General features: G+C 40.8%; 1 protein-coding gene, 1 long non-coding RNA gene and 2 pseudogenes across 5 annotated transcripts in view; 2 read left to right on the plus strand and 2 right to left on the minus strand.

The window, feature by feature from the left end:
• The first annotated feature begins 6 nt into the window (after window positions 1–6).
• LOC116558896 lies at window positions 7–25,412 on the plus strand. Of its 2 annotated transcripts, XR_004272223.1 has the most exons (4): window positions 7–53; window positions 3,232–3,302; window positions 24,789–24,831; window positions 24,935–25,412. It is a non-coding gene; the product is annotated as an uncharacterized LOC116558896 (long non-coding RNA). The 2 variants fall into 2 exon arrangements; XR_004272222.1 differs by having other exon boundaries at window positions 24,789–25,412.
• Window positions 9,002–9,682, minus strand: LOC116558893 (annotated as a pseudogene). The gene has a single exon (XR_004272221.1). The product of XR_004272221.1 is annotated as a 60S ribosomal protein L19 pseudogene (transcript).
• LOC116558894 lies at window positions 9,710–11,529 on the plus strand (annotated as a pseudogene).
• INTS7 (integrator complex subunit 7) overlaps window positions 14,483–25,417 on the minus strand; it is a 96,361-nt gene continuing 85,426 nt past the window's right edge. Inside the window, exons 17-20 of one of the 2 annotated variants that reach the window (XM_032289160.1) lie at window positions 24,530–24,662; window positions 20,408–20,446; window positions 18,579–18,764; window positions 14,483–15,912 (exon numbers count right to left, since the gene is read on the minus strand). In XM_032289160.1, coding sequence (XP_032145051.1) covers window positions 15,625–15,912; window positions 18,579–18,764; window positions 20,408–20,446; window positions 24,530–24,662 — 646 coding nt within the window. In that variant the 3' untranslated portion in view covers window positions 14,483–15,624. Of the gene's footprint in view, window positions 15,913–18,578; window positions 18,765–20,407; window positions 20,507–24,529; window positions 24,663–25,417 lie in introns of both variants that reach the window. The other variant, XM_032289159.1, reaches the window with a different exon arrangement.

Here is a 25,417-nt window from a genome sequence, read left to right on the forward strand (position 1 = left end):
CAAAGTTCTGAGATTATAGGCACGAACCACTGCACCTAGCCTATTTTCTTGACGTAAGTACAGGTATTGATCGACTTACGACCTATGCAACTTACGACCATTCGACTTTACGACCACAATCGCTAGCCACGACTGCTCCACGTCTGGCAGTGCAAACATTGCCCAGCTGGGCGTACGACAGTGCGGACCAGCTTCCGGCAGCACTACTATCTCCATGTGCACTATTTCAACTGTACATATAGCCTACTCAACTTACGACCAAATCGTGTTACGACTGGTCCGCAGTCCCGACCGTGGTCGTAAGTCAAGCACTAGCTGTAATACATGTACCATTTAGAAAGAAGAACCCTATTGATATTGCTATAGACATTCTTACATATGTGCCTTTACATGAAAATATATAGTTTTAAAAATAGATATCATAATCATAATGTTTTGAAACTTTATTTTACTCAAAAATATATCATGAATATAGTTCAATGACAGTCAACAGATGTACATAATCAATCTTAATATTACATAGTTTTCTATTTTATGGGGTTAGTGTAATTTGGTCAATTTCCATTGTAAGACTTTAGATTGTTTCTAATTTTTGTCTAAATAAACCACATTTGAGATATATATATATATATATAAGCTACATTTTTAAAAGATACTCAGCCTGAGACGGGGGCTTGTGTTGTGTCCTGGATGGAGTGCAATGGCGTGATCTCAGCTCATTGCAAACTCCGCCTCCCAGATTCAAGTGATTCTCCTGCTTCAGCCTCCCAAGTAGCTGGAATTACAGGAGCGTGCCACCAGGCCTGGCTAATTTTTTTTTTTTTTGAGACAGAGTCTCTCTCTGTTGCCAGGCACCAGGCTGGAGTGCAGTGGCGCAATCCCGGCTCACTGCAACCTCTGCCTCCCGGGTTCAAGCAATTCTGCTGTCTCAGTCTCCCAAGTAGCTGGGACTACAGGCACGCACCACCATGCCCAGCTAATTTTTGTATTTTTTTTTAGTAGAGATGGGGTTTCACCATGTTGGCCAGGATGGTCTCAATCTCTTGACCTCCTGATCCGCCCGCCTCGGCCTCCCAAAGTGCTGGGATTACAGGCATGAGCCACCTTGCCTGGCCAAATTTTTATATTTTTAATAGAGACGGAATTTCACCATGTTGGCCAGGCTGGTCTCGATCTCTTGACCTCGTGATTTGCCCGCCTTGGCCTCCCAAAGTGCTGGGATTACAGGTGTGAGCCACCATGCCTGGTTGATAAATATAATTTTATAATACTTCTGTTTTCTTGTCTGATCACTGTTTTAGGAAAATTTCTTAGAAGTATAATCTTTACATGATTTTTAACTCATAGCCACTCTTTCATCTAGAAAAACTCTACCAATTTATATTTCACCCCATCCCCAACAGGAATGGTATAAAAGCCTATTTAAAATAATTTAAATTTTTTAAATTAAATATTAAATGCATAAAATATTTCTAATGTGAGGGACATAAAGAATACTCAAACATCTGTGAACCCATCATCTAGCTTAAGAGCTAGAATATCACTAGTCTTCTAGAAGCCCCACTGTGCCCTCCGACCCCATCCCTGCACTCCTCCTCCCCAGAAGAAGAATCCACGTTCCTAAACTGTGTCTACCAGTTCCCTGCTTTTAGTTAGTTTCACCACATTTGCTTGTATCCTTTAACAATATGTGCCTTTATTCTGCATATTTTTTCTTTATATAAATTAAATTTTATATGTATTGTTTTATAACTTGCTTTTAAAAACTGTAAATGAACTATGTCACACATACAGAGAAGTGCATGTATCTTAAGTGTTCAACTTGGTACATTTTCCAAGTAAGCACACGCCTGGATCAAGACTCAAAACATTACTAGCACCCCAGAAACCCTCTTAACTCCCTCCAAGGTACTGTCTGTCTCTGAAAGGAACCACTGTTCTGACTTCTAACACCATACAATTTGTATAAGTGGAATTAGAGTGACTGACTTCACACATTCAACTTTATGTTCATGCCTCTTGCTACATGTAGATACAATTCACTCATTTTTACCATGTATAGTGCTCAATTATACAAATATGTAATTTATATATCTACTTATCTATCAATGGATATTTGGGTTTCTTCCAGCATTTACTCTTATAAACAGGGGTGGTCTAAGCATTCTCTTACGTGTCTTCTTATGGCCAGATGCAAAGGTTTCTTTAGGAGAAACTAGGAATGGAATTGCAGAGTTATAGAATATAATTAGTGTTCGCTTTAGAAGTAATTTCCAACATGAACTCACCACTTACCACTAAAAAAAATGGCCAATCTAATAGGTAAAAATTAAATTCTTTGCTTAAATTTGCATTTTTAAATTATATTTATTTCATTATTACTTTTTGTTTTTTTTTGAGAAAAAGTCGTGCTCTGTTGCCTGAGTAGTGCAGTGGTTATTCACAGGTGATTTTTGTGCATTACAGCTTTTAACACCTGGGCTTAAGCAATTCCTCCAATCTCAGCCTCCTGAGTAGCTGGGACCACAGGCAGGCCCACTGCACATAACTACATTATTTTTTTTTTTTTTTTTTTTTTTTTTTTTTTTTGAGGCGGAGTTTCGCTCTTGTTACCCAGGCTGGAGTGCAATGGCGCGATCTCGGCTCACCGCAACCTCCGCCTCCTGGGTTCAGGCAATTCTCCTGCCTCAGCCTCCTGAGTAGCTGGGACTACAGGCACGCGCCACCATGCCCAGCTAATTTTTTGTATTTTTAGTAGAGACGGGGTTTCACCATGTTGACCAGGATGGTCTCGATCTCTTGACCTCGTGATCCACCCGCCTTGGCCTCCCAAAGTGCTGGGATTACAGGCTTGAGCCACCGCGCCCGGCTTACATTATTATTATTATTATTTTTAGCTGTTCATTAGCCATTTGTATTTTTTCTTTTGTGGATTATCTGTGTGCTTGGTCTAATTTTCTGTGCTGGTTACTGGTCTTTTTGTTAATGATTTGTAAACACTTTTATATATTAAAGCTATTACTCTGACATCTATTATGAATGCTGCAAATATATTCCCTATAATTTTTCTATCTTGTAGTTTGGCTTATCATGCTTTTTGCCATTTAAAGTTTTATTTCTTTCCCCTGGGATGTGCAAACTCCAGAAAAAAATGGGGCCAGTGCTTCCCCATTTCAAGTTTTAAACTAAAATTTTTGTGCAATTAGTGCCTTCACTCTTTTTTTCTTAGAGGCTCTGCCCTTTGTGCTGTTGGAAGCAGTTTTAAACATGCTTTTCTACTACAGGATGATGCATTTGTTAAGGTGACTTTTTATTTTTCATATTCATAGAGCAACTGGTTTTCCCAAGTTACTGTCCCAAGATAGCAATGGCTGGGTCAGGGTGTGACCCAGATGACATTTCTGCCATGCAGATTTTAGAAGCAAAAGTTATGATGCAGCTTCCATTATCTGGAGATCTGTTTTCATCACACAGAGAATGAGAAGTGAATTGAGTTGTGTGCTAAGGCCAGTTCTTTGCTTCTTATGCAAAGGATGTGAAAATAATGGTTCTTTCTTCCTAGAACCCAGCAGGTAGGCTGGGCTCATTACAACAGGGAAATTTCGCCAAAGCAAGAACACCTGAGGGACAAAACTGGCCTGCCAGACCAACCAAATGAACTCTCCAGCAATTGCCTGGCATGGGCTCCCCTCCCACAGGGTTTGCTGATTGCTCAGGCTTTTATAATTCTTGAGCCCTGTTCCAAGGAGCTTTTGTGGTTTAAATCAATATGCTTCTGGGAATAAGTGCCCTTATTATTTCCTCGTTCACATTATTTGCTGTGCTCTTATACTACCCTGACATAATACTCTTTGTGCTGCAGTACAATAACAGTCCTTTCAGGAATCTGTAAGAGCTTTCTAATTAGAACCTACAACCTCACAACAGATGGAGAACATGAAGCCCAGAGACAGGGATGATGAAGCTTCACCTTGGTCACAAAGGAGCCAAGCTTCAGTGCCCAGGTTACGTTGCTTATCTAGCAGTGATTGCAGAATTATAAGTGCTTCAGTGCATATGAAGCAAAATGGCTTAGGGGCACCTGCTGTTGAGTTGAGAACTGAGAACTAGCCTATGCCATTTCTAGCCACACCCAGGAATTGGTTGGACAATAGCTCTTGTGTTTACAACCAGTTCTCAGTGACAAGGCTCAGACCAGAAACTGCATGAAGGCTAGGTCATTTGAAACCAAATTTTGCATTCGATAGTTAAACTTTCTTGATTGCCTACCATGTACTAGCCACCATATTGAACACCAGTAAGGCAAAGACGAACCCCCAATCCCTCCCTTTAAATATTTACAGTCTAGAAGAGGAGACAGATATGTAAGCAGAAAGTTATAAAGTTATAAGAAGCCAAGTGCTTTACTAGAGACCAGAACAGAAGGCGAGGGTAGTCCTCAGCCCCGGGGCCTTCAGGGTATTCTTCCTGCTTCCTGGAGAGGAGGACTTTTGACTTGGGTAAATCTTAGGAGACGGGCTGGAGCTTGCTGGGCAGAGCTAGGGAAGTGCATTGCATGCTGAGAGCCAAGCACAGAGAAAGGCCCAGAGATGGGCAATGTACAGGGGTTCGGGGAGCAACGAGAAAGTCAGCATGTCCAAAGTGGCCATGGTCATCCCACTGTTGTTTCTCTTGTCGATTGTTACAGCAAAAATCTCTCTTTCTATGCTCAGTATTTTATTTCAGATGTTGAAAAAGCTGAACATTGGTTTTGTCTTTGTCTTGTTACTTTAACACTCCATTTCTCCTCAGGGCCTTGTGGGGTGCCTCTGAGGGAGAAGATCATGTCTTTCCTGAAAAAAGAGCACAAAGATGAATATCTCACTGCAGTGTGAAGACACAAGAGCAGTTCAGGGAATTTAGGGCAGGAACCCAGCTGGGCCTTCTTTTACCATCTTTAGAGCAGAAAACATAGCCTTGGAAAGCTTCCAAGGTTACCTGTCACAGGTCCGGCCACCTAGTAGGAGGTCCTGTGGTCCAAAGCTTGTTGCAGAATCCATAGATGAAAAGACATGAGGACTAGGGGTGTGAGGGGAAAACACAAGCTAACAGATGGCCCACGCAAGAACAGAAGCCTCAGATGTGAGCTTCATAGCTGGCTCTGGAATCTGCAGTGGTGGGAAACTGAAGGCCACCTCTGGCTTCCTTTTTTTTTTTTTTTTTTTGAGACGGAGTCTTGCTCTGTTGCCCAGGCTGGAGTGCCACGGCAGGACCTCAGCTCACTGCAACGTCCGCCTCCCAGGTTCAACTGATTCTCCTACCTCAACCTCCCGAGTAGCTGGGATTACAGGCATCCGCCACCACACCCGACTAATTTTTGTATTTTTAGTAGAAACTGGGTTTCACCATATTGGCCAGGCTGGTCTCAAACTCCTGACCTCAGATGATCCACCAGCCTCCCAAAGTGCTGAGATTATAGATTATAGATGTGAGCCGCCACACCCAACCTCTTTGTGTTTCTTTTCCCTCGTGTCTTCCTTGCTCACTCCACATTCCACAAGGTCTTCCAGGTTTCATCTACCTCCTTAGTCAATGCAGATAATGTGTGCCCTGCTCAAGTCTCCTTCAGTGCCACTTTGCCACCTCAGCTAGATCTTGGCACCATGGACACTCACTGAGCACCCTAACATAGGTGACAACATCTGGAAGCTTCCTGGGGGCAGGGACTCTGTACCTCCTACACATGTACATAATGCCTTGCACATAGTAGATATTCCAGGAAAAAGAAGGGCCAAGAGAGAGGAAGGATGAACAGGAAAGAACCTAGCTAGAAACTACAACCCCAGCCATCCAAAGCAACAACATATTCTAAATTCTGACCAAAAGGAGGCTGCTGCTGGAGGAGGGTGAGAATAACTAGGAGGAAAGAGATAGATAGGTACTCTTAAAAAAAAAAAAATTTCTTGCAAATATAAGTCACTGCCCACTCCCTCCTACCTCAGCCCTCAGTTCAGAGCCTCAGCTGCACTCGAGAACCACAGTGGGCCTCTGTGATACTAGCAGGCCCTACTCCAACCACTCCACTGCTCAGAGCTCAGACATCTTGCCTCTCTGCCTCGCTCTCTCCGAGGTGAACATCTGGGATGACCAGCAGGCAGATCAGCTAGGACTGCTTTACACCAGGGTGACAAGCAGGGCTGAAGGCTAGAGAATAGCCAGGGAGCTGCTGGAAGGCATGGGGCAGTGGAGGGAGCTAGCTGCTCCCGAAAGGAAATGGTAACATTAGCCTGGATTTGTCCACAGTGATTCCAACCTGAGGGCCATGCAGCTTGACTGCTTCACACAGATGGAATGGGAAATGGGCTATGGAGGAATCCTGAGTATTATGCCTGGCTGGCGATCAGAACAGGGAAGGATGAACAAGTTTTTCAGGGATGGAGGGAAGAGTGGCTCACGCCTGTAATCCCAATGCTTTGGGAAGCCAACGCGGGCAGATCACGAGGTCAGGAGTTCGAGACGAGCCTGGCCAACATGGTGAAAGCCCGTCTGTACTAAAAATACAAAAAATTTAGCTGGGCACGGTGGCTGGTGCCTGTAACCCCAGCTACTCAGGAGGCTGAGGCAGGAGAATTGCTTGAATCCAGAAGGTGGAGGTTGCAGTGAGCTGAGACCGTGCTACTGTACTCCAGCCTGGGCAACAGAGTGAGACTCTGTCTCAAAAACAAACAAACAAAAATAGGGCCAAGAGGTCATAGAGCCCATTCCTCTGCCTCCAGAGAGGTTCTTGGCAAATGCACTCCTATGATTGAGCGGGCTTCCTGTCTGAAGGCCCTTCAGAAGCACCCATGAAGCCTGAATGCCTCCTTTTTTCAGTATGTAATTGTTTCCAGAGTTCACCAAGTTCTTTCTTATACCTAACCTAAACTTCTTACTTACATGAAGCAAGCTGCCTTGCTTCTTGCTCTGTTTTGGGGGATGGCAAACCCTCTAAAACCTTGTCAGTAGGTCAAGAGTTCTGATCAGTTGGGTATGAAGCACCCATGAACCATGGGGCTTATGTCCAATAGATTTGATGGTGCAAACTAACTTTGGATATAAGCCCATTTATTTTGCACTTGACCAAGTAAGTCTCAGAAAGAATGACAGGATGTCTGGGTCAGCTCACTGCACTGGTGATACTTCTCCCATATCTTCCTGGCACACCCCTGGTCCCTCTCCCACTTTCCCAGGAACCAAGACTTCTGCTGACAGGGAAGGCTGAGATGGAAATACCCTCCTCCCAACAGAAAAGGATACATTCCTCTTGAGTCTAAGAGCTTTTAGTCCCTTCTAGGTTCTCATATGACCTGGAACATCATCCTTCTTTAAGGCAGAGATGACCTGAAATATCACTGTTGTGTAGGGCTGAAGTCCCTGTCCCAGCTGCTCTCTGGGCCACTGGGCCAGGTTGGCCAATCCACCACTGAGGAGGAAGGCAACTAACATCTGCTGGGCACCTGCCAGGCACCAGGCTTTGTGCATGTTATCACATTTAATCTTCACAACTCTTCAACAGGGTAACTATGAGCCCCGTTTCACAGATGAAGAAGTCAAGGCCCAGAGAGATGTGATGAGAAGAAACAGAGACTTGGAAAATAGCCGGGTGGCTGATATGGGGTGTGGGGCAGTGAAGAGAGCTGTTTGTTCCCATTAACAGGACCTGATAACATTAGCCACCATTTGTCCACATTTCAGCCAACCCCAGGCTCAGGCAGCTGAATGTACACAATACTGGTTACAGAGAAATACAAAGGATCATGCTTGGTCAGACCAATCAGGGCCAGGGTGTTTCTGCAGGGTCTGGAGGGACAGATGGGTTTTTCAATGTGGAATAGTTCATGTCAGGAGACACTCAATTCTGACTGGAGCTATTTCCCTCTGACCAAAGTTTTATGGGAGTTTCCCATCTTCCCCAATAGCAGAGAATTGAAGCAGGTTTAAGATTGCAGTGAGAGGGTGAGATGGGAGGATTGCTTGAACCGAGGTTGAGGCTACAGCGAGCTGTGATTGCACCGTTACAATATAGCCTGGGTAGCAGACTCATCTCATTTTTTAAAAGTAAAAATTAAAAGATTGCAATGAGTGGTGGTTTAGGTTGGATGTAAAGGAAAACTCAGTGGGTTGCGAGTGAGCCTTTCTGAGGGGCTACACAGGGAACCGCAGTGGCTCTGACCTGGGGAGTCCTGTCCAAACCCATTCGTTTCTCCTTTCACTGGAGAACATGACCAGCCATGTAAGGAAGCTCAGGCTCACCCTACATAGTCAGGGTCAGAATGGGTTTCTCACCACCCTCCCTTCCATGGTCTCTGCAGGAAAGGGGGTGGCATGGCACTGAACCCCAGAAGTTTGTCCACCACTGTATTCCCAGCACCTGCTATGCTGTATGTATTTGACAAACACCTTGTGCATAAATTAAAGGTTACCTTCTCAAAATGGTTTATGCCCTTGCAGGCCCTGCCTTTGGCATAAATCCGGGAAATCTGTGTTCAAATTCCTTCTCTGACAAATGTTGCTGACTGAGCTGCAGTGCTCTGTGATGTCAGTTGAGTTACCTTCGGTGCTCAGGAGTGCTTTCTTTCCATCAGCTACTCCTCGTCAGCTACTTGGGAGTCGGGGGAAGGGGGAATTGGTACTTCGGACAGATTCTCAGGCCTTCTCCTGTGTCAAGGGCCCTCAAGGAGAGATTCCAGATGTGCTCACTCTCAGAACAATTCTAGTCAGGGCTAATATGCTTTTGAGCATCCCAGGGTACATGGCAACCATTGAGTAGGATAGTTTTGATGTTGCTGAAGGGATTCTGTGATTACACTTATTTCTCCCTAATGCTCCGATACCTTGAAATGTGACACGGAGGGGTTCAAATCATCCAGCAGCCTGGCCAGAGGCAGCAGCAGTTTCTGTAAGGAGACAGTATTTAACTTTTTTTTAAAAAGTATAAACTCCTATCTCCTTGAAGTTAACTATTTTCTTTAGGGGCATATCCTTTTTTTTTTTTTTTAAAGTCTCGTTTTATTTTAATGGCTGATCTATATAATCACGGAGGCCAGTATGTACAGACAAAGGGGGAGCTTTTATTTCTTGGTCTCTTCCTCCTTGGACAAAGTCTTGATGATCTCCTTTTTGGCCTGGAGGCGCTCTTCATGGCGCTTGCGTGCTTCCTTGGTCTTAGACCTGCGGGCCTCAGCCTCGTCAGCCAGGAGCTTCCTGCGGGCCTTGTCTGCCTTCAGCTTGTGGATGTGTTCCATGAGAATCCGCTTGTTTTTGAACACATTCCCCTTCACCTTCAGGTACAGGCTGTGATACATGTGGCGATCAATTTTCTTAGATTACCGGTATCTTCTGAGCAGCCGGCGCAGAATCCTCATTCTCCTCATCCACGTGACCTTCTCTGGCATTCGGGCATTGGCTGTACCCTTACACCCATGTGCCTGCCCTTCCGGCGGGCCAAGGTGTTTTTCCAGCAGCGAGCCAGCGAATGGACCATCACAGGCTTGCGGATGATCAGCCCATCTTTGATCAGCTTCCAGATCTGCTGACGCGAGTTAGCATTGGCAATTTCATTGGTCTCATTTGGGTCCATCCAAACCTCCTTCTTGCCACAGCGGAGGACACTAGAGGTGAGCCTCTTCTGAAGCCTGAGCATACTCATGGCTGCGGCTGCAGCAGTGAAATTAAAGAGCTCCCCCCCCGCCCTTTTTTTTTTTGAAATGTTTTGTCCCTTTCTGGCTAACAAGAAGTAGGTACTCAGTTGTTTGAATTACATCAAGAAGAGGCTGAGGAGGAAGGGACATGTGTTCTAAATGCTGCAGAAGAAAATGCCAAACGATGGCCAGTTTTTAAATTACTTAAAGTTGTCTCCTGACTGCTACATACAAGGGGACACTATCAAGAATTTCAGAAATGGCACTCTTTGGTGTTTTGTCATTTTTTTAAGCCCTCTCCACATTTCCTAAAAATAGGCCTTATTCTGTCCAATGAGACTCCAAGTTGCTTGGGGGCTCTGTCAGTTTCCTTTTGACTCTCCTCCCGCCAGCCCAGGTCTGGCCTAGTGTTGTGCTCTCACAGGGAAAGTCCACCTCCTCCATTTGCATTTTCACATCAGTCCTCTCTTCTGCTTCTCCTGTGACCCTCCTAATCACAGGATGTCCACTTTTGCTAGTGGGTGGGATGTGAAGGCAAAGCAAGGCAGAGGCAAGTGTTAACAATTCATCATCACTTTGCTCACCTCACTACACTTTCATGCCATCAGGGTGAGATGACATAAACAGAAAGCATCATTAGCTTCACCACTTCCAGTGGGGGTGTAGGGAAACTCCAGGCGGCTCAGCCTATTTTCACCTTCCATGATCTTGGGAAATATGAGAGCTAGACACTGGTATCTTCTCATAATTTTAGCTCCATTTTATTTGTCCCTAATCCCCTACTTTAAACATTTTTGACTCATCACCACAGATAAATTCATCAAAATCCTCAAATGAAATCACCAAGAAAACCAAAGAAAGTTGGGTTAGAGAATATTTCTTCTCTGTATAGCATGTACTTTTCTTCAAAACATCCTGGCCTTCTGGGTATTTGAGATGCTAATTTTTCTGACTGTTATAATTCTTTTGGCATTACCCCATCTTTATTAATTTTACTTAAAAAAATTATCTGGAAACAACAAAACATTTTTAGAAGAGCATGTTTCAAAGATGATGCCCAAAGGAAAAAATGGTTCTGGAAAAGGGGGGAAATGGGGACGCGTGTTTGGGAGCAACAGTGCTGACAAGATGGTTCAGGGCCCCAAAGTGGGTGGCAACAAAGTAAACAGACACATTTCCACTCAAAAAACATGGCAGAACCATGGAAAAGTTAAAATCTAGGATGAGACTCAATGAAGTGGCTGCACAATATAGTTTAGATAAAGCCAGGCTAGGGGACAACTTGGACTGGAGGAACCTACGGATCCCGGCTTTTCAAGCAGCAGCATTTGCCTTGCCTGTAAGTGGAATGGGTAAGGCTGTGTTTACAGATCTGCCCATTAAGGTAAAATCTGGGTATCATATTATTATGGTTGAAGGAAGAAACTAAAATCAAGCCAACTCACCAGACTTTGGACTTCTTACTACATTTCATTATACCGTTAATGTCTGTGGGACTGGTAAAGGCTAAGTCCAAGGCATTGTGCAAATAACAGGGTTTGATTGAGCAACATAGTATTTTATTTTAATAACAGAAGCAAAGCAAATGCATGAATCTAAATACTCTCCTTGTCATCTATACTCTCTTTTGTGTGGAATTCTTAGTGAGTCAAAGAATTCCAATGAAGGACCCCTTATCTAGAAGTCTTCTGAAGGGTTATCTGTGTCTTAAGATAATAGTCCTCATTTTTTCATTTCTCATTCTCTGCACTTTCCAACTCCACAAGCCATAGCCACATGAGGCTATTTAACTGAATTAGGCCAGACACAGTGGCTCACGCCCGTAATCCCAGCAGTTTGGGAGGCCGAGGCGGGCGGACCACTTGAGGTCAGGAGTTTGAGACCAGCCTGACCAACATGATGAAACCCCGTCTCTACAAAAAAACCCACAAAATTAGCTAGGTGTGTGGTGCATGCCTGTAATCCCAGCTACTTGGTAGGCTGAGGCAGGGGAGTCACTTTAACCTGGGAGGAGGTTACAGTGAGCCAAGACCATTGCACTCCAGCCTGGGCAATAAGAGTGAAACTCCGTCTCAAAATAAATAAATCTGAATTAAAAGTAAATAATTCAGTTCGTCAATCACATTAACTATATTTTAAGTACTCAATAGCTACATGTGGCTAGTGGCTGTAGTGGGTTAGTGGAAATTTAGGATGCCTCCATCATTACAGAAAGTTCTGTTGGTCAGTGCTGCCTAAACTCTATATACCAAGTGCCAGGTCATCTTATTCTTAATATTCTGTTGGCAGGTATTGGCACAGAAAGATCAAGTGACTTATCTAAGGATTAATGAAGAGTCTTATAAATAGAATTTAAACTGACATCTCTGGGACCCTAGTCTAAGGATCTTGTTTAATTGGTTTGTTCTTCTCTGAACAGTATCTTAACATGAGAAATGACATAACCTCTGGTTGCAAACTGCCTATCTTGGTTGGGTTGCCCTAGAAAGGTTATGTCCAAAGATCTTAGTTTAAGCTGGAATACATTAATTTCTGAATAGTCAACATTCTATTGCTATCATCATTGAAGGCAATCGGCAGAATGTATTTACATATATTTCTTTGTATGTTTGTCTTTACATATTTTAATTAGATGACTTACAGCATAGACAGAAATTGTTTTGTTTAGGTCATTATTACTTAATGTACCCAAATTGCATGTGAGCAAAGATAGCTTAAATGTGTTTAATAGCAGAGACTAGGTAATAAAATGCTCAGTGAGAACCGATCTAACACTGTGGAAAAAAGATACTAAGGAGGATCATGACAATAGTAATACTAATAAAACCAAATGCTTCTATATCTGTTTACTATCTGCCAAGCATGTTCTAAGTGCTTTCATACATTAATTCTATACTAACTCACTTAATTCTCATACTTACCCCACGAAGCACTATCATGTTTCTCTATTTTAGGAATAAGGAAATTGAGGCATGGAGAGAATAAGCAGCTTGTCCAAGGTCACTAAGTTAAGATTGGAACCTCAGCAGTGTGGCTCCAAAGGCTGTGCTCTCAGTCACTCTGTCACAAACTACACAGCAGTCCCCCTTATCAGTAGGCAATCCATTCCAAGACCCCTAGTGGATGCCTATGACTGAGGATATGCTACATTTTTTCCTATACATACATACCCATGCCAAAGTTTAATTTGGCACAATAAGAGATTAAAAGCGATTATAAAATAGAACAATTATAACAATATACTATAATAAAAGTTATGTGAATGTGGTCTCTCTTCAAATATCTTCACCTCTGGGAAGCGAAACTGTGGAAAGCAGAACGGCAGATAAGGAGAGGCTACTGCACTGCAAAGTGATGAAGCACAGAAAAACTAGCCCCGTCTTCCCAGCTTTAACCAGCCAGTGCCCTTCATATTTCTCAATTCAGGGAACATGCCACTTCACAATTAGTATTCATATCTTTCTTTTATGCATCTTTCATTATCTTTCTTTTCATTCATTAGTGTAGTGTTGAAGTTATAAACAGTTTCCCTCTGCCACAAATAACTTAACAGTGGATGCCAAAAATTCAGTAGATATTTTACCAAACAAAATCAGAGTTCCAATCCTGGATCTAGTGGACATACTGAAATAAAAGTATTCTTGCTTCAGAGTTATGTTCACACTCTGAACTTCTCGGATTTGTTTTTATTTTAGTAATTCCTAGCCAGGTGCGGTGGCTCACACCGGTACTCCCAGCACTTTGGGAGGCCGGGACAGATGAATAACCGGAGTTTGGGACCATTCTAGCCAACATGGTGAAACCCCATCTCTACTAAACAATACAAAAATTAACTGGGCATGGTGGCGCATGTCTGTAATACCAGCTACTTGACAGGTTGAGGCAGGAGAATCGCTGGAACCTGGGAGGCGGAGGTTGAAGTGAGCCAGGATCGTGCCACTGCACTCCAGGCTGGGCAAAAGAGCAAGACCCCGTCTCAAAAAAAAAAAATCCATTCTGAGTTTGTGCCAGGAGCCCATAATACACCAGGTTAAAAAGTTCATAAACACAGCTATCAAAATCCTATCTTTTAAGAACATAAAATTTGGGAAGTTCTCAAAGGGAACTGATGGCTTACAAGATTTGCTTCTTTTTTTGGAGAAGTCTACCTTGAATAGAACCAGAAGCTTAAATCCACATTGTAAACTTTAATCCTGTAAGTAACCACATAATTACAAATAAAAAAGATCTTCCCCAATTTAAGAAACTTTTGTTTTTAGTCTCTCAGTCACTTGATAATAAAACTCTAGGCTGGAATCCAGAAATCTAGTCTAACTCAGTCACTTTACAGACAAAAAACAAAACAAAACAACCCTAAGATGTAGAGAGGTAAAGTGACTTGCCTTAGTCACAGAGCTAAGTCATCAGAACCAAGAGTGGAACCCAGGCTTTCTGATTCAGCTGTTTCCACACCTGGTAAAAGAACAAGGGGTTCTGCACATGTCTTCTGCACTGCTCTGGCAATTGTTCCTAAGGCAGGTGTTCCCAGATGCTGAGATGTCTGTGCAGGTTGTGTGAACTGTGTACAACTGAGCTGCATCTAAAGAGATGTCATTCACAGCGGACACCATGGCTCTGTACACATTTTATGAGAATGTTCTGGCTATTAGCAGTACAATGGGCAGTGCTCATGAAGGCAAGCAAGCTTGGAGAGACCCAAGTTGCTAATGACTTCTTAGTCCCAGAGGCCACATAACAACAACAAAAAAAGCTTTCCTTTTTTAACTTACATTCCATTCTCCTTTGAATTAATGTTGATTTTGAAGAGAAAAAGGCAAAACACAAACAAAGAAACTGAGATGTTTATTAAAAAAGGGAAATTCCAGGGAAAGTACCCTGTTTTTTTACCTTAGGAGCTGCATCCTGGCAATTTACTTACAGCATCAATATCTGCAATCATATGATCCCTGATGTTTAGAAATCATGGTCCCAAAGCCCTAAATGATCCCCAGTCAAGAAGCAATTAAGTTACATCTAGTACACTGTGTTAAGAAAGTCTATTTTATCATCGTTTTTAACCAATATTAAAATAAGAAAAAAAGAAAAAAAAGTGGGGGCAGTTTCTGGCTAACTGGAAAACTCTGTTCCCTGAGCATCCCAACTAACTGAGCCTATGTTATAAAGAGACTGCTCTCTCTAAACAATCAAGTCTAGCATAACTCATCAAGTAGAAACAAAAGCAATCACCAACCAAAGGAAAAGATCCACCCCTTCTAACTTAAAACATTAAGATATTAAAGGAGTGATTTTTTTTTCACTTTTAGAACCAATGTGAAATGTCTGTATTATACAGTCGCAGACATGAGAAAAAAACACATTATTAATCTTTAATTTTCTATGAAATTTCTAGCTGCTCTTTGTGTCAATTAAATATGAAAATAATAAATTAAGATTGCTTTAGCACAGGAAGAGATAGATTGATAGATATGTGGTTGAAATAATACAGTAGGATGTTTCAATACTACTAGACTGTGGGCTTTCATAATCCAGAAGGCTGGATGTTGCAGGGAACACCTTTCAAGTCCATCTATAGAAGGACTCGGGTTCTGCTACCATGGATAAACCTTGTAGTGACTGGTCAGAACTTCCCAATGAACATCTCAGAATTCTAGGTCTAACTCAGGCAACAAATGATGTATTTTGGAAGAGGAGCAGTCAACTTTACTAATTTAATGATCTCAACATGTGACTATTCTTGAAAGAAAAAGAAAAAGCCCAGCAAAAGAAAAAACAGTAATAATAAAACAAGAAAAAACGATCTTTCTGGCCAGGAGCCCAATTATTTTTCAAACAAAATTTTTCCAGAATATTAAAAAATCAATGAATAAATGAACCACATTGTAACTTTCATACTTATTCCATATGAAAAACTGTTTCTGCCAATGTGATTGATCTCTTCAAAGTTTGCAGTGCATTGATCCCATGGTTAAAACCGTGTGTAGGCATTGCGCTGCTGCTGTTGCTGTAATGGCTGCTGGGCTTGCTGCTGTTGTAAGCGAATTTGCTGGGAATAAGGGTCTTCTAGGGATTTTACAAATATGGTAGTTCTGGGACCAGTTTTCCACACTATACCATTGGCATCTTTCACTGAAGATTCCACTGTAATATTGTGTGTTCCAAGGATAGCAAAGTTCAACAGAAATTGAGTACTGAAGTAATCATTATGAGGTTCAACCCTTTGCTCCATCTCATTGGTCATGTTGTCAATGGGTATCTGGAATGAAACAATTGTTAAATAACAATGGCTAACATTTATTCAGTGCTTACTATGAGTTAGGCTCTGTTTTAAGAGCTTATTTAGACTATGCAATCAAAAAGTAGGTACTGCTATCATCCTTGCTTCACAGTTTAGGAGTCTGAGGCAGGCAGGTTAAATAATTTCTCCACAAGTCACATGATTAGTGAATGGAGTAGGAATCTGAACTCAGGCAAGCTACCTCCAGAACCTACACTCTGAACTACTAAGTGATGCTCCTCACGGTCCTTGAGTAGAATGAGCTCCCAGAGCTGTTTACAGCCCCTTCACATACTAGTCTTTCTTCCTTGCTTACTCAACCCATCTCTAAACCTCTATCTTTCTTTAGACTGTGAAGAGATATTCTGAAGAAACAGGATGAAATCACCTGTTCCAGAGAGTTTAAAATCTAAGAGACTAAAAAAGAACAAAACACTAAGCAAATTTAACTTAGGTTTCTTCCCCAGTTAGTCTGATTTTTATTACTTAAGTAATGTAGTGATTCCTTACTCCTTTAACGAATTAACAGTTTGTACATTGCTCATTTAATACTCAGTGTCTTGTTCAGACTGGAAGTACAATATATTATAAAACACAGATTTACAGGCTCATTCATTTATTTAGCCAGACTTTCATGCCTCTGTTCTTCAAAGACCAGAATAAAACCTGCTGATGTACTCTTACCTGTACCCAAGATGAAATGTGTCAAGAGATAGACTTATTCTGAGAATGCACATAAAGGTGATCTTAATGTGTATTTGACCAAATTGCTCTAGGTTTATGTGCATGTTTCTGTGGTATAATTAACTATATAAATGTGCCCTGCAGCTCTGTGTCTCAAGGAGCAATTACCATGTCATTTTTCCAGAGATATTTACCTGTAACATTAATGAACTGACATTACCAACCAATTCAAGATCTTAGAATTATTTATAGTATAGGTAGTTTTTCACATTAGCCTTTGTATAGTTTTTATTTCCCTAAAGAATAAGCCTACCAAAGAACTTCCTTAAAAGGACCAGAAATAGGCCAAGGCAACCTGATCGCCCTGAATGGATGGTTGTATTTTAAGCTGAGAATTCACTGTGAAAAACATTGCAAGTAATCATGTTATTACATTGCTTATTATATCAGCTTCCTCACTTTAATCAATGCCTTTTGAGAGGTAAGTCAACAAGCAGAAGACCATAGCTTCTAGGTTTAAATGTAGTTTTTCTTCACAGTAGAAATTATATGCAAGGTACAAAGAAAACCATGGTTACTACTGTTTCAAATTCAAAGTGGAGAGAGAGCTACAGACATGGATAAATTATGTAAATTCTCATTACAACCTTCTGTGATAGCAGATACCCAATTTTAACAGTTGTACTCTAAATATAGTAAATAATTTTTCATCATTCACAAATTATTGAGTGGCTACATAAGGTACCATGCTTTATGGCATAGAAGTTAAAACAGGAAAAGAGGAGAATGAAGGCTCAGCCATGTTAGAGAGTGGACAAAGAGTGCCAGAGTGAAAGGAACTTACCATAGTTAAGAAAGTAATAATGGTTTCAGAAAGTAATAATAGTTTAGAACCAGACCTTCCCTTGGCTTTTCAACCTAAAATCTCCGAGGATAATAAAACTCTCCTTTTATGCCATCACTGATACCCCTCCCCTTCCATGCTATGCCACAATAAACCTGGACACAGCCAATCTGGGCATCTGAACAACTTTGCTGCTACAACTGTAAACTTAATCCCTTCCTTCATTTACTGTGGATAAACCACCAAGGGATTGGAAATAAATGTCTAAAGTAAGGAACATTTTTTCATTTGGAATATTGGCATTTCATGGGCATTTCAGCATCTTAGCTCTGGCTAACAATGTAAGCCTAATTCAGGTTAATACTTATGTATATCTTGACTTCTCAAAGCAGCAAATCCCTAGAGTTATACTCTTAAAAGATTTTACTTTATCTGATCATTTTATATAAATGCTATATACTTTTTTTTAATGCTAAAATTTACTTAAAATGAAGGAAACTAAATAGATGTGTATTTTTTGTAGGGTAGGATTGGGTGAGTTAGGGAGACACTTATTTTCCAACTTCTAACGTTTGAAGGGACCTCCTGATGTGGGAGGGACCTTTCATTAGATTAATATTACTGGCCTAGCAAGGAGGAGGTGAGTCTTGCTGATGGGTGAGTTTCTGGGCAGGAACCAGACATGATGGGAAGGTAAGCACTTGCTCTTTCTCTTCTGTTTTGGGCACCAAAGTCCTCGTGACCTGCCATACATTTTATGGGGACAGGCTCTCATATGTACTGGCTGAGGCTAGGTAAGAAAATCCAATTCAGGGGTCTAAGGTTAGAAAGTCCTTGCTGCCAGGCATCAGACTTAGGTTTTCCCACAGCTCTAACAGTAATAAAACTCATACTTTGATCTCTGCCTGGATGCTTTGTCTCTATTCACTGGTTCAGGGAGAGAAAAGAGAAGTGTTGTTTATCAGCCCCTTCGAGCCCCAATGTGGACCTTTAATTTATGACCATCTGATCCCTTTGGAGGTGTAACTGCAATCTGCTTCACCATGAAAAACACTGGAAAACTTCCAAGAATGAGCTCATAGTCTCCTATCACAATTCTACCTCTTTTCTAAATTACCTTGTAGTCTTGTCCGGATTTACTCTGCAGGGTGGAAGAAACATTCAGACAGACAGACTGAATTTTGCGAAAGAGTCCTGGTTTAGATCCATGCTGAACCACACCCTCTACCTTTAGCGCCAGCTGCTGGTTATTCTGGACAGCAATGGGCTCTGCAGGGTTCCGGGGCGATGGTGACAGAGCAAGCTGAAATGCCAACACTCAAATAAATGCCAACAACCAAGAGCAAGCTTCCTTCCAACAAAAACATGTCTGTGCTAATCACTAGTTACAGGTTAACACATTTGTGTGTTCACTCCCCCACCCCAACATGACCTGACTGTGCTGGGACAAGACAGGTGTACCTTTAAAGTGCTTCCTTCTAAGTATCACTGTGGTTTTCATTCCAAACCTCAGTTCTATTTGAGGGTAATAGAGAATTAGAGAAAAGCAAAGGCACTGTTCTCCCGATTTCTGTGGTGAGGCATTTCTTTGCCAATGAACCACTTCACTTCTAGTAGGGAAATGCATTATGTAAATTTTCATTACCTAAGAGCTGCTGTCTCTTTGGTCTTAGGTAATTTTAGGCAAACTAAATTCAAATGTAAATGAACTTAAAGTTCCAGGATTACCTACACGATGAAGTCGCTGTGCTATAAAAAAGTCCATATCCACAAATGAATCAAATGACATTTTTAACCTCTCGTTTTTCTTTAAAAATGTATTAAAAATCCCAAATACACATCAATTACAGAAAGCTCAAGTCTTGCTAAATGAAAGTATGGAAGAATTTGAGTCTTTCTGATAATGCTGTTGAACTACTAAACCTATCAACCCTGGACACATCCTACTTTAGGACTTACCTAGATAGTCAATCTTCCTCATTATTCTGGTCATTTTGAAATGGAATGCTCTGATATTTGTAATCAAAAGCATTTGCATGGATGCAGAAGTTCACTGAAGACATTAACTGACAGGGACAATTCAGGAAATCTCTCAGAAGTGACAATTTTCTTCCTTTTCCAACAATTTCATTTTCTGAGTCAAAAATAGCTTTTGAATTGTGAGTGGCTTAAATATTTCAAATTACTAATGCTACTCACTGGTAAGTCTCTGAAAACATGTTACTCAAAGGCAAAAGTACTTTGGAAGTAGAACTGGTGAGAATTTACTAGACCTGATTCATTCTAAGTTGGGTCTGAATAGACAGCTCAAGATCCTTGCAGACTACTGTGATAAATCACTAATTTATTCCTGGAGGTAAGAGACAAACAACAGCGCTCCAGTTACCCAAATGCCTGTCTTTTAGCATTTGGCACCAACAATTAAAAAGGGAGAGAGTTTAACTCTCAAATCCATTCCTTTCACCAAACCACTTGATAAAGGAGAGAAATGGCTTACAACCAGGTTTTATCAAAACCAAAGGTAGGCCAGGTACTGTGGCTCACACCTGTGTCCCAACACCTTGGGAAGCGGAGGCAGGTGGATCACTTGAGGTCAGGAGTTCCTGACTAGCCTGGCCAACATGGTGAAAGTCCATCTCTACTAAAAATACAAAAATTAGCTGGGCGTAGTGGCAGATGCCTATAATCCCAGCTACTCAGGAGGCTGAGGCAGGATAATCGCTTGAACCCAGAGGTTGCAGTGAGCCAAGATCACACAACTACACTCCAGCCTGGAAGACAGAGTTGAGATTCTGTCTCAAAAAAAAGAAAAGAACAGGAAAAGGAAAAAAAAAACCAAAACACACAACAAACCAAAGGTAACACAATAAAGTGTAGCTACATCCTACATAATCCTCAGAAGACACCTGGTTTTAAAACCTATATTAACCTTAGTATTAATATTACCTTGATGCTAGTAGACTGTAGTTTCTGGAAAAAATATCTCTGGAAAGAAAGGGGAACTTTCAGCAAAGCAATGATGGCATTGCAGAGGCATGCTGTATGCTGGGGGGAAAAAAGAAACTAAATCAAATAAAAATAAATTTTCAAATTTCATCAACAAGTGATACATTCAGTATAAAACTACAAATGCCCATACAGATTATTATAAATGTACATACCAATCAAGAACAACATCCAGGAACTGTGTATACATACTAAATCATTCATGTCAAGAATCACAATTACAGGTTTTTACTTTATTGTGAAGTATATTCAATAAAATATAAGTGACAGAAATGAGAAAATCCAGTCCTCGAGATCAAGCAATAGGCAAATTTCACATTTCTACAGCACTTAGAACCATTAGACGTATTAAACAATTGTAGTAGATACTAAAATATAGAGTATCACATGGTAGAGTATGATAAATAGTATGGTAAAGAAGCTTGAGCATTTGTAGGACCTTGGCTTTGAGCTGGCTCATTCTTTCATCCCATCTCCACTAGGTGGCTTCTTTGTCTCTATGGCCATTGGTCCTCACAGAGTAAGCAATGGTGGAAACAGTAGAATTCATATGAAGGAGGACTATATATCATCGGGGAATCCTGACACTTTAATAAAATACCTTATTTCTCAATAAGTAATTGAGTTTTGAAAATCCCAGGATGACTGCAGAGGTACAGAAACACTGCAGAGAATATTCTGAGCCTTAATCATAGAATCAGAATTTAAGAGTTCAAAGATACTTTAAAGATTAACCAGTTTAATCATCAATATTGCTGATGACACAGGTCACACAGATGGGTAATGGAACAAGCTGGGACTAGAATCTAGGTTACCTGACTCTTCAGTGATTTTCTTCTATATCACCGATAATTTGCAAACTTAAAACTGAAAGCATCATCAGAACACTTTCAACTCCTGCTTGGTCTACTATCCCTTCCTCAGTCTGCTCCTGACTTGGTGGCCTCCTAAGGCACCACAGGTTAAAACCTGCTGCATGCACCATGTGGTATGCTGCCTGTCCCTCTAAGCTTTTGCTTTCAAGCAGAGTGTGACCTAGTTGCTCATGCTGTAAACACTTTTAAGTTGGGTGTTAAGGCTAAAAGCCAGAAAATTCCATTCCTTACTGGGTTCAGGCAGTGGAACATTTTGTGCCCAACAGACTCAGTACAAATGCCAGGTCTATTACCTGAGATAATGACAACAAAGATTTAAAGACATTGGTTCTATTTCTTCAGATTTCCTCCAACAAGTAATCTATAAAGTATATGCAGGAACATCCACCTCTGGTGGACCTCTGATGCCACAATAGTGTGTAGGAGAGAAACATCTTTGAAGGGTAGACTCAGAGGACAAGTGACTTCAGGCTGTTTTCAGGCAGAAAGCCACCATTTTGCCTTTTAAAAAAAATGGTGCAGGTTTTGCAATACCCCCCTTAGAAAAATGTGGAGTGCCTCTGAGGTCAACAGCCCCTTGGGTATTGACCTCAGGATCAGTAAACCAGCAGAAGGATGATGTTAATGCTCTCTTAATTGTCAATCCAATGGACACTTTTCAGTCTTTGTATTTTCTGACATTTCTGTGGCACCTGATAATGCTTTTCCTTCCATGAAATTCCACCTAATAGTCACCATCCTTACTTATTTCTGATTCTTCCTTTCACCATCTTCTTTGTGAAGAGCCTCTTATATGTCCCTTAAAGTTGATGCTCTCCTAGTCATCTTCTCTTCTCAATTCAAGTATTTTTCTTTTTCTTTTTTTTTTTTAATTCAAGTATTTTTCATAGGCAATTCTCCCCACTCCCATGACTTTAAGAACTTGTATGTGCAGATCACCTTATATGCATCCCAGTCCATCTTTCTTCCAACTCCAACCTATTTATTATCCAATTGCCTAAAAATGGCAACATGTTTGAAAATAAAAACTTCATCTTCTATCACCTCTCTATATTCTCTCAGTAAAGGATCAATCAGTTGTTGTAACTAGTCATTCAAGCTGGAAACCTGGAAGGCATGTCTCCATCATCTCATTTCTAGTTAAAAAAAGAAAATTCAGCCTGGAAAATATTTTCACTAAATATCTCTCATCTCTATCTGTTTTTCTCATTCTACTGCCATTTTAGTAATTTATTCCTTACTTTGGATGACTGAAAAAACCTTGTAGTCATTCTTTCCTCTAATTTCACACCCTAACAGCATTTCCTGCTTTGCTTCTATGTAACAATAATATACAATCTGTATTAAGCACTTCTCTCTCCCAACCATTTAAAATTTCTAAGACGCCCCCCAGTGCCCAAGAACAAAGTCCAAACTCCTTAATACTGTGTTCAAAGCCTTTTGTCACCTGGCTGCTGGCTACCTCTCTGATTTCATCTCTCTAGTCCCTAGCCTGTATGTTACGCTGCAGCAATAACAAGCTGTTCCTAGAAGACACCATGTTATTTCATGCCTCTGCTTTTGAACATGTTCTCTGCCTGAGATTCCCAAACCCTTCTTATCTGTCTGGAAAACTCATATATAAAGATATCTTCTCTCTCAACTGCACCACCAATCCATTTTTCCTCTTTCAATGTGAATTACTCTCTTTTTTGTATTACATCTCTACTTTGTGCAGAATTCTATTAATGCACATGTACTGTATTGTATTTGTTTATCTTTCTTTCTTAGACTATGGACAATTTGAGGGAAGATCCTGTGTCTTTGTCATTTTTCTGTTCCTAGGATCCCATAAATACTGTTGAACTGAATTTGGAGGCTCAAAAAGTATAAAATCTATAAAATATAATTTGGAAATGGAGAAAAAGGGAAATAACTTTTATTTTTATTTATTAATTTTTTTTTTTTGAGACGAAGTTTTATTCTTGTTGCCCAGGCTGGAGTACAATGGCACAATCTCGGCTCAATGCAACCTCTGTCTTCTGGGTTCAAATGATTCTCCTGCCTCATCCTCCTGAGTAGCTGGGATTACAGGGCTCACCATCACGCCTGGCTAAGTTTTGTGGTTTTGGTAGAGACAGGGTTTTACCATGTTGGCCAGGTTGGTCTCGAACTGCTGACCTCAGGTGATCCGCCTGCCTCAACCTCCCAAAGTGCTGGGATTATAGGCATGAGCCACTGCACCAGGCTGGGAAATAACTTTTATTTACCACTCCTTATATGTGAGCACTGTACTAGGCAATAAGCATTATTTCATTTAAACCTTACAGTAATCCTATGAGGCAGCCATTTTTTTCCTCTTCATATAAAAGGATGTTAAGTAATATGCCCAAAGTCGCAAAGCTGCTCAGTGGTAATGCCAGAATTTGAACCTAGTTCTGAATGGGCCTAGGGTCCTTTTTTCTGTACTGTGTTTTCTCCTGGGCAGAAAATTCCCATTCCATTATATATGGTGTGATTCAATTCCATCAAAATGAAATTTCTGTTTAGCATCTACTTCATTTTTTAGGATGAAGCTTAGAGGAATGTGAAAATAACAACTGCCTCACACAGATGTATTTCCTTCAAAGACTGTCTTTCACTCTCCCTTAGCAAACAATGTCACTGACAAACAGCTGTCAATTTGATTCAGTAAATACAACTGACAATTTTATATGGAAAGCAGTATGTCAAGAGAACTTTCCGTCTTTAGATCTAACCTAACTCTTTAATGACACATTCTATTTATTCTAAAACACTTGTTAAAGCACGAAAGTACAGAATGAGAAGAGCAGCAGCAGGAGAAGATAAACTTTCCAAGGGGTAAAGTTCAAAGACTGGGGATTGTAGATTGAATGTTTGTGTTCCCCCAAATTCGTATGTGGAAGCCCTAACCCCCAAAATAATGGCATTTGGAGGTGGGCTCCCATGATGGGATGAGTGTTCTTAAAGAAGAGGAAGAGTGACTACAGCTCTCAATCTCTCCCTACCACGTGAAGACACAGTTAGAAGATGGCTATCACAAGGGCCAGGAAGAAAAACCCTGTTTTATAGATAAGGAAAACAGGCACAGCAAGGTTAATTTGTTGAACTCACACAGCAAGTACCAGAGATGTGTGAAAAACCTACTTCCATACAATAAAAGCTCAATAAAACAAATGCCACTTGCCATATAAGAAACAGGGGTATATTTCCGATTGAGTGATTCTACCTCCTCCAAGACATGATTATATACAGACATCATTCTTCTTTCATATTCACTATCAGCATGGGCTGTTCCAGTAGATCCATATTCCTGGAAACTGAAGTAAAGGTCAATATTCATTAATCCATCAAAATAGCATGGCTATTTAATGCCTACATGTATCAGGTACTTTCAACATATTTTCATTTGATTTTTAAAATAATGAAGTTATTTCCATTTATAGGTGAGAAAACTGAGGCTAAGAGAGGAATTAATGCTAGGAGAGGGTAAGTAGTTTGCCTACACTCATATAGCCAGTAAATGGCGAGCCAGAATTCAAACCTAGATATGACTTCAAATTATGTAATTCTTAATCTCTTTGGTTGCCAGGAAATATGAAAGTGTTACTGCCATAGATGAAAGAGACATAAGACATTTGAAAAGGGGACTATCAATAAAGCCAGCAGGTAAGTACCAAATTATCAATAAAGATATATACTAACAGGTTAGATACATAAATTAACAGGTCAGAACATGGAGGAATGTCACAGAAGAAAATGGTCTTGAACATACAAGTAGGCAAGTAAGACAGGTAAACTGTGAAGAGAGGGAAAGTACAGAACATTCATGGCTACGGAAACGGAATGAATCTAAAGCATGGAGATGAAACACACAGGCATGTTCAGGAGACAGTTTGTATACACAGCAAGTTGGGATAAGTTTAACTTCAGTTTCTTCATTTTTCCTTAACTGCTTCAAACCCCTGCACATTTCTGAAAATATTTCTAAGTGAAAAAAGGCACTTCTAACTAAACTTTTGAAAATACAATGTAAGCAAATATGCTGGGCATAACACTACTCTTATTATTCCCT

The sequence above is a fragment of the Sapajus apella genome, unplaced genomic scaffold, assembly GCF_009761245.1.
Source record: "Sapajus apella isolate SASKATOON/1434 unplaced genomic scaffold, GSC_monkey_1.0 scaffold22, whole genome shotgun sequence".
Classification (NCBI taxonomy): Eukaryota; Metazoa; Chordata; class Mammalia; order Primates; family Cebidae; genus Sapajus; species Sapajus apella.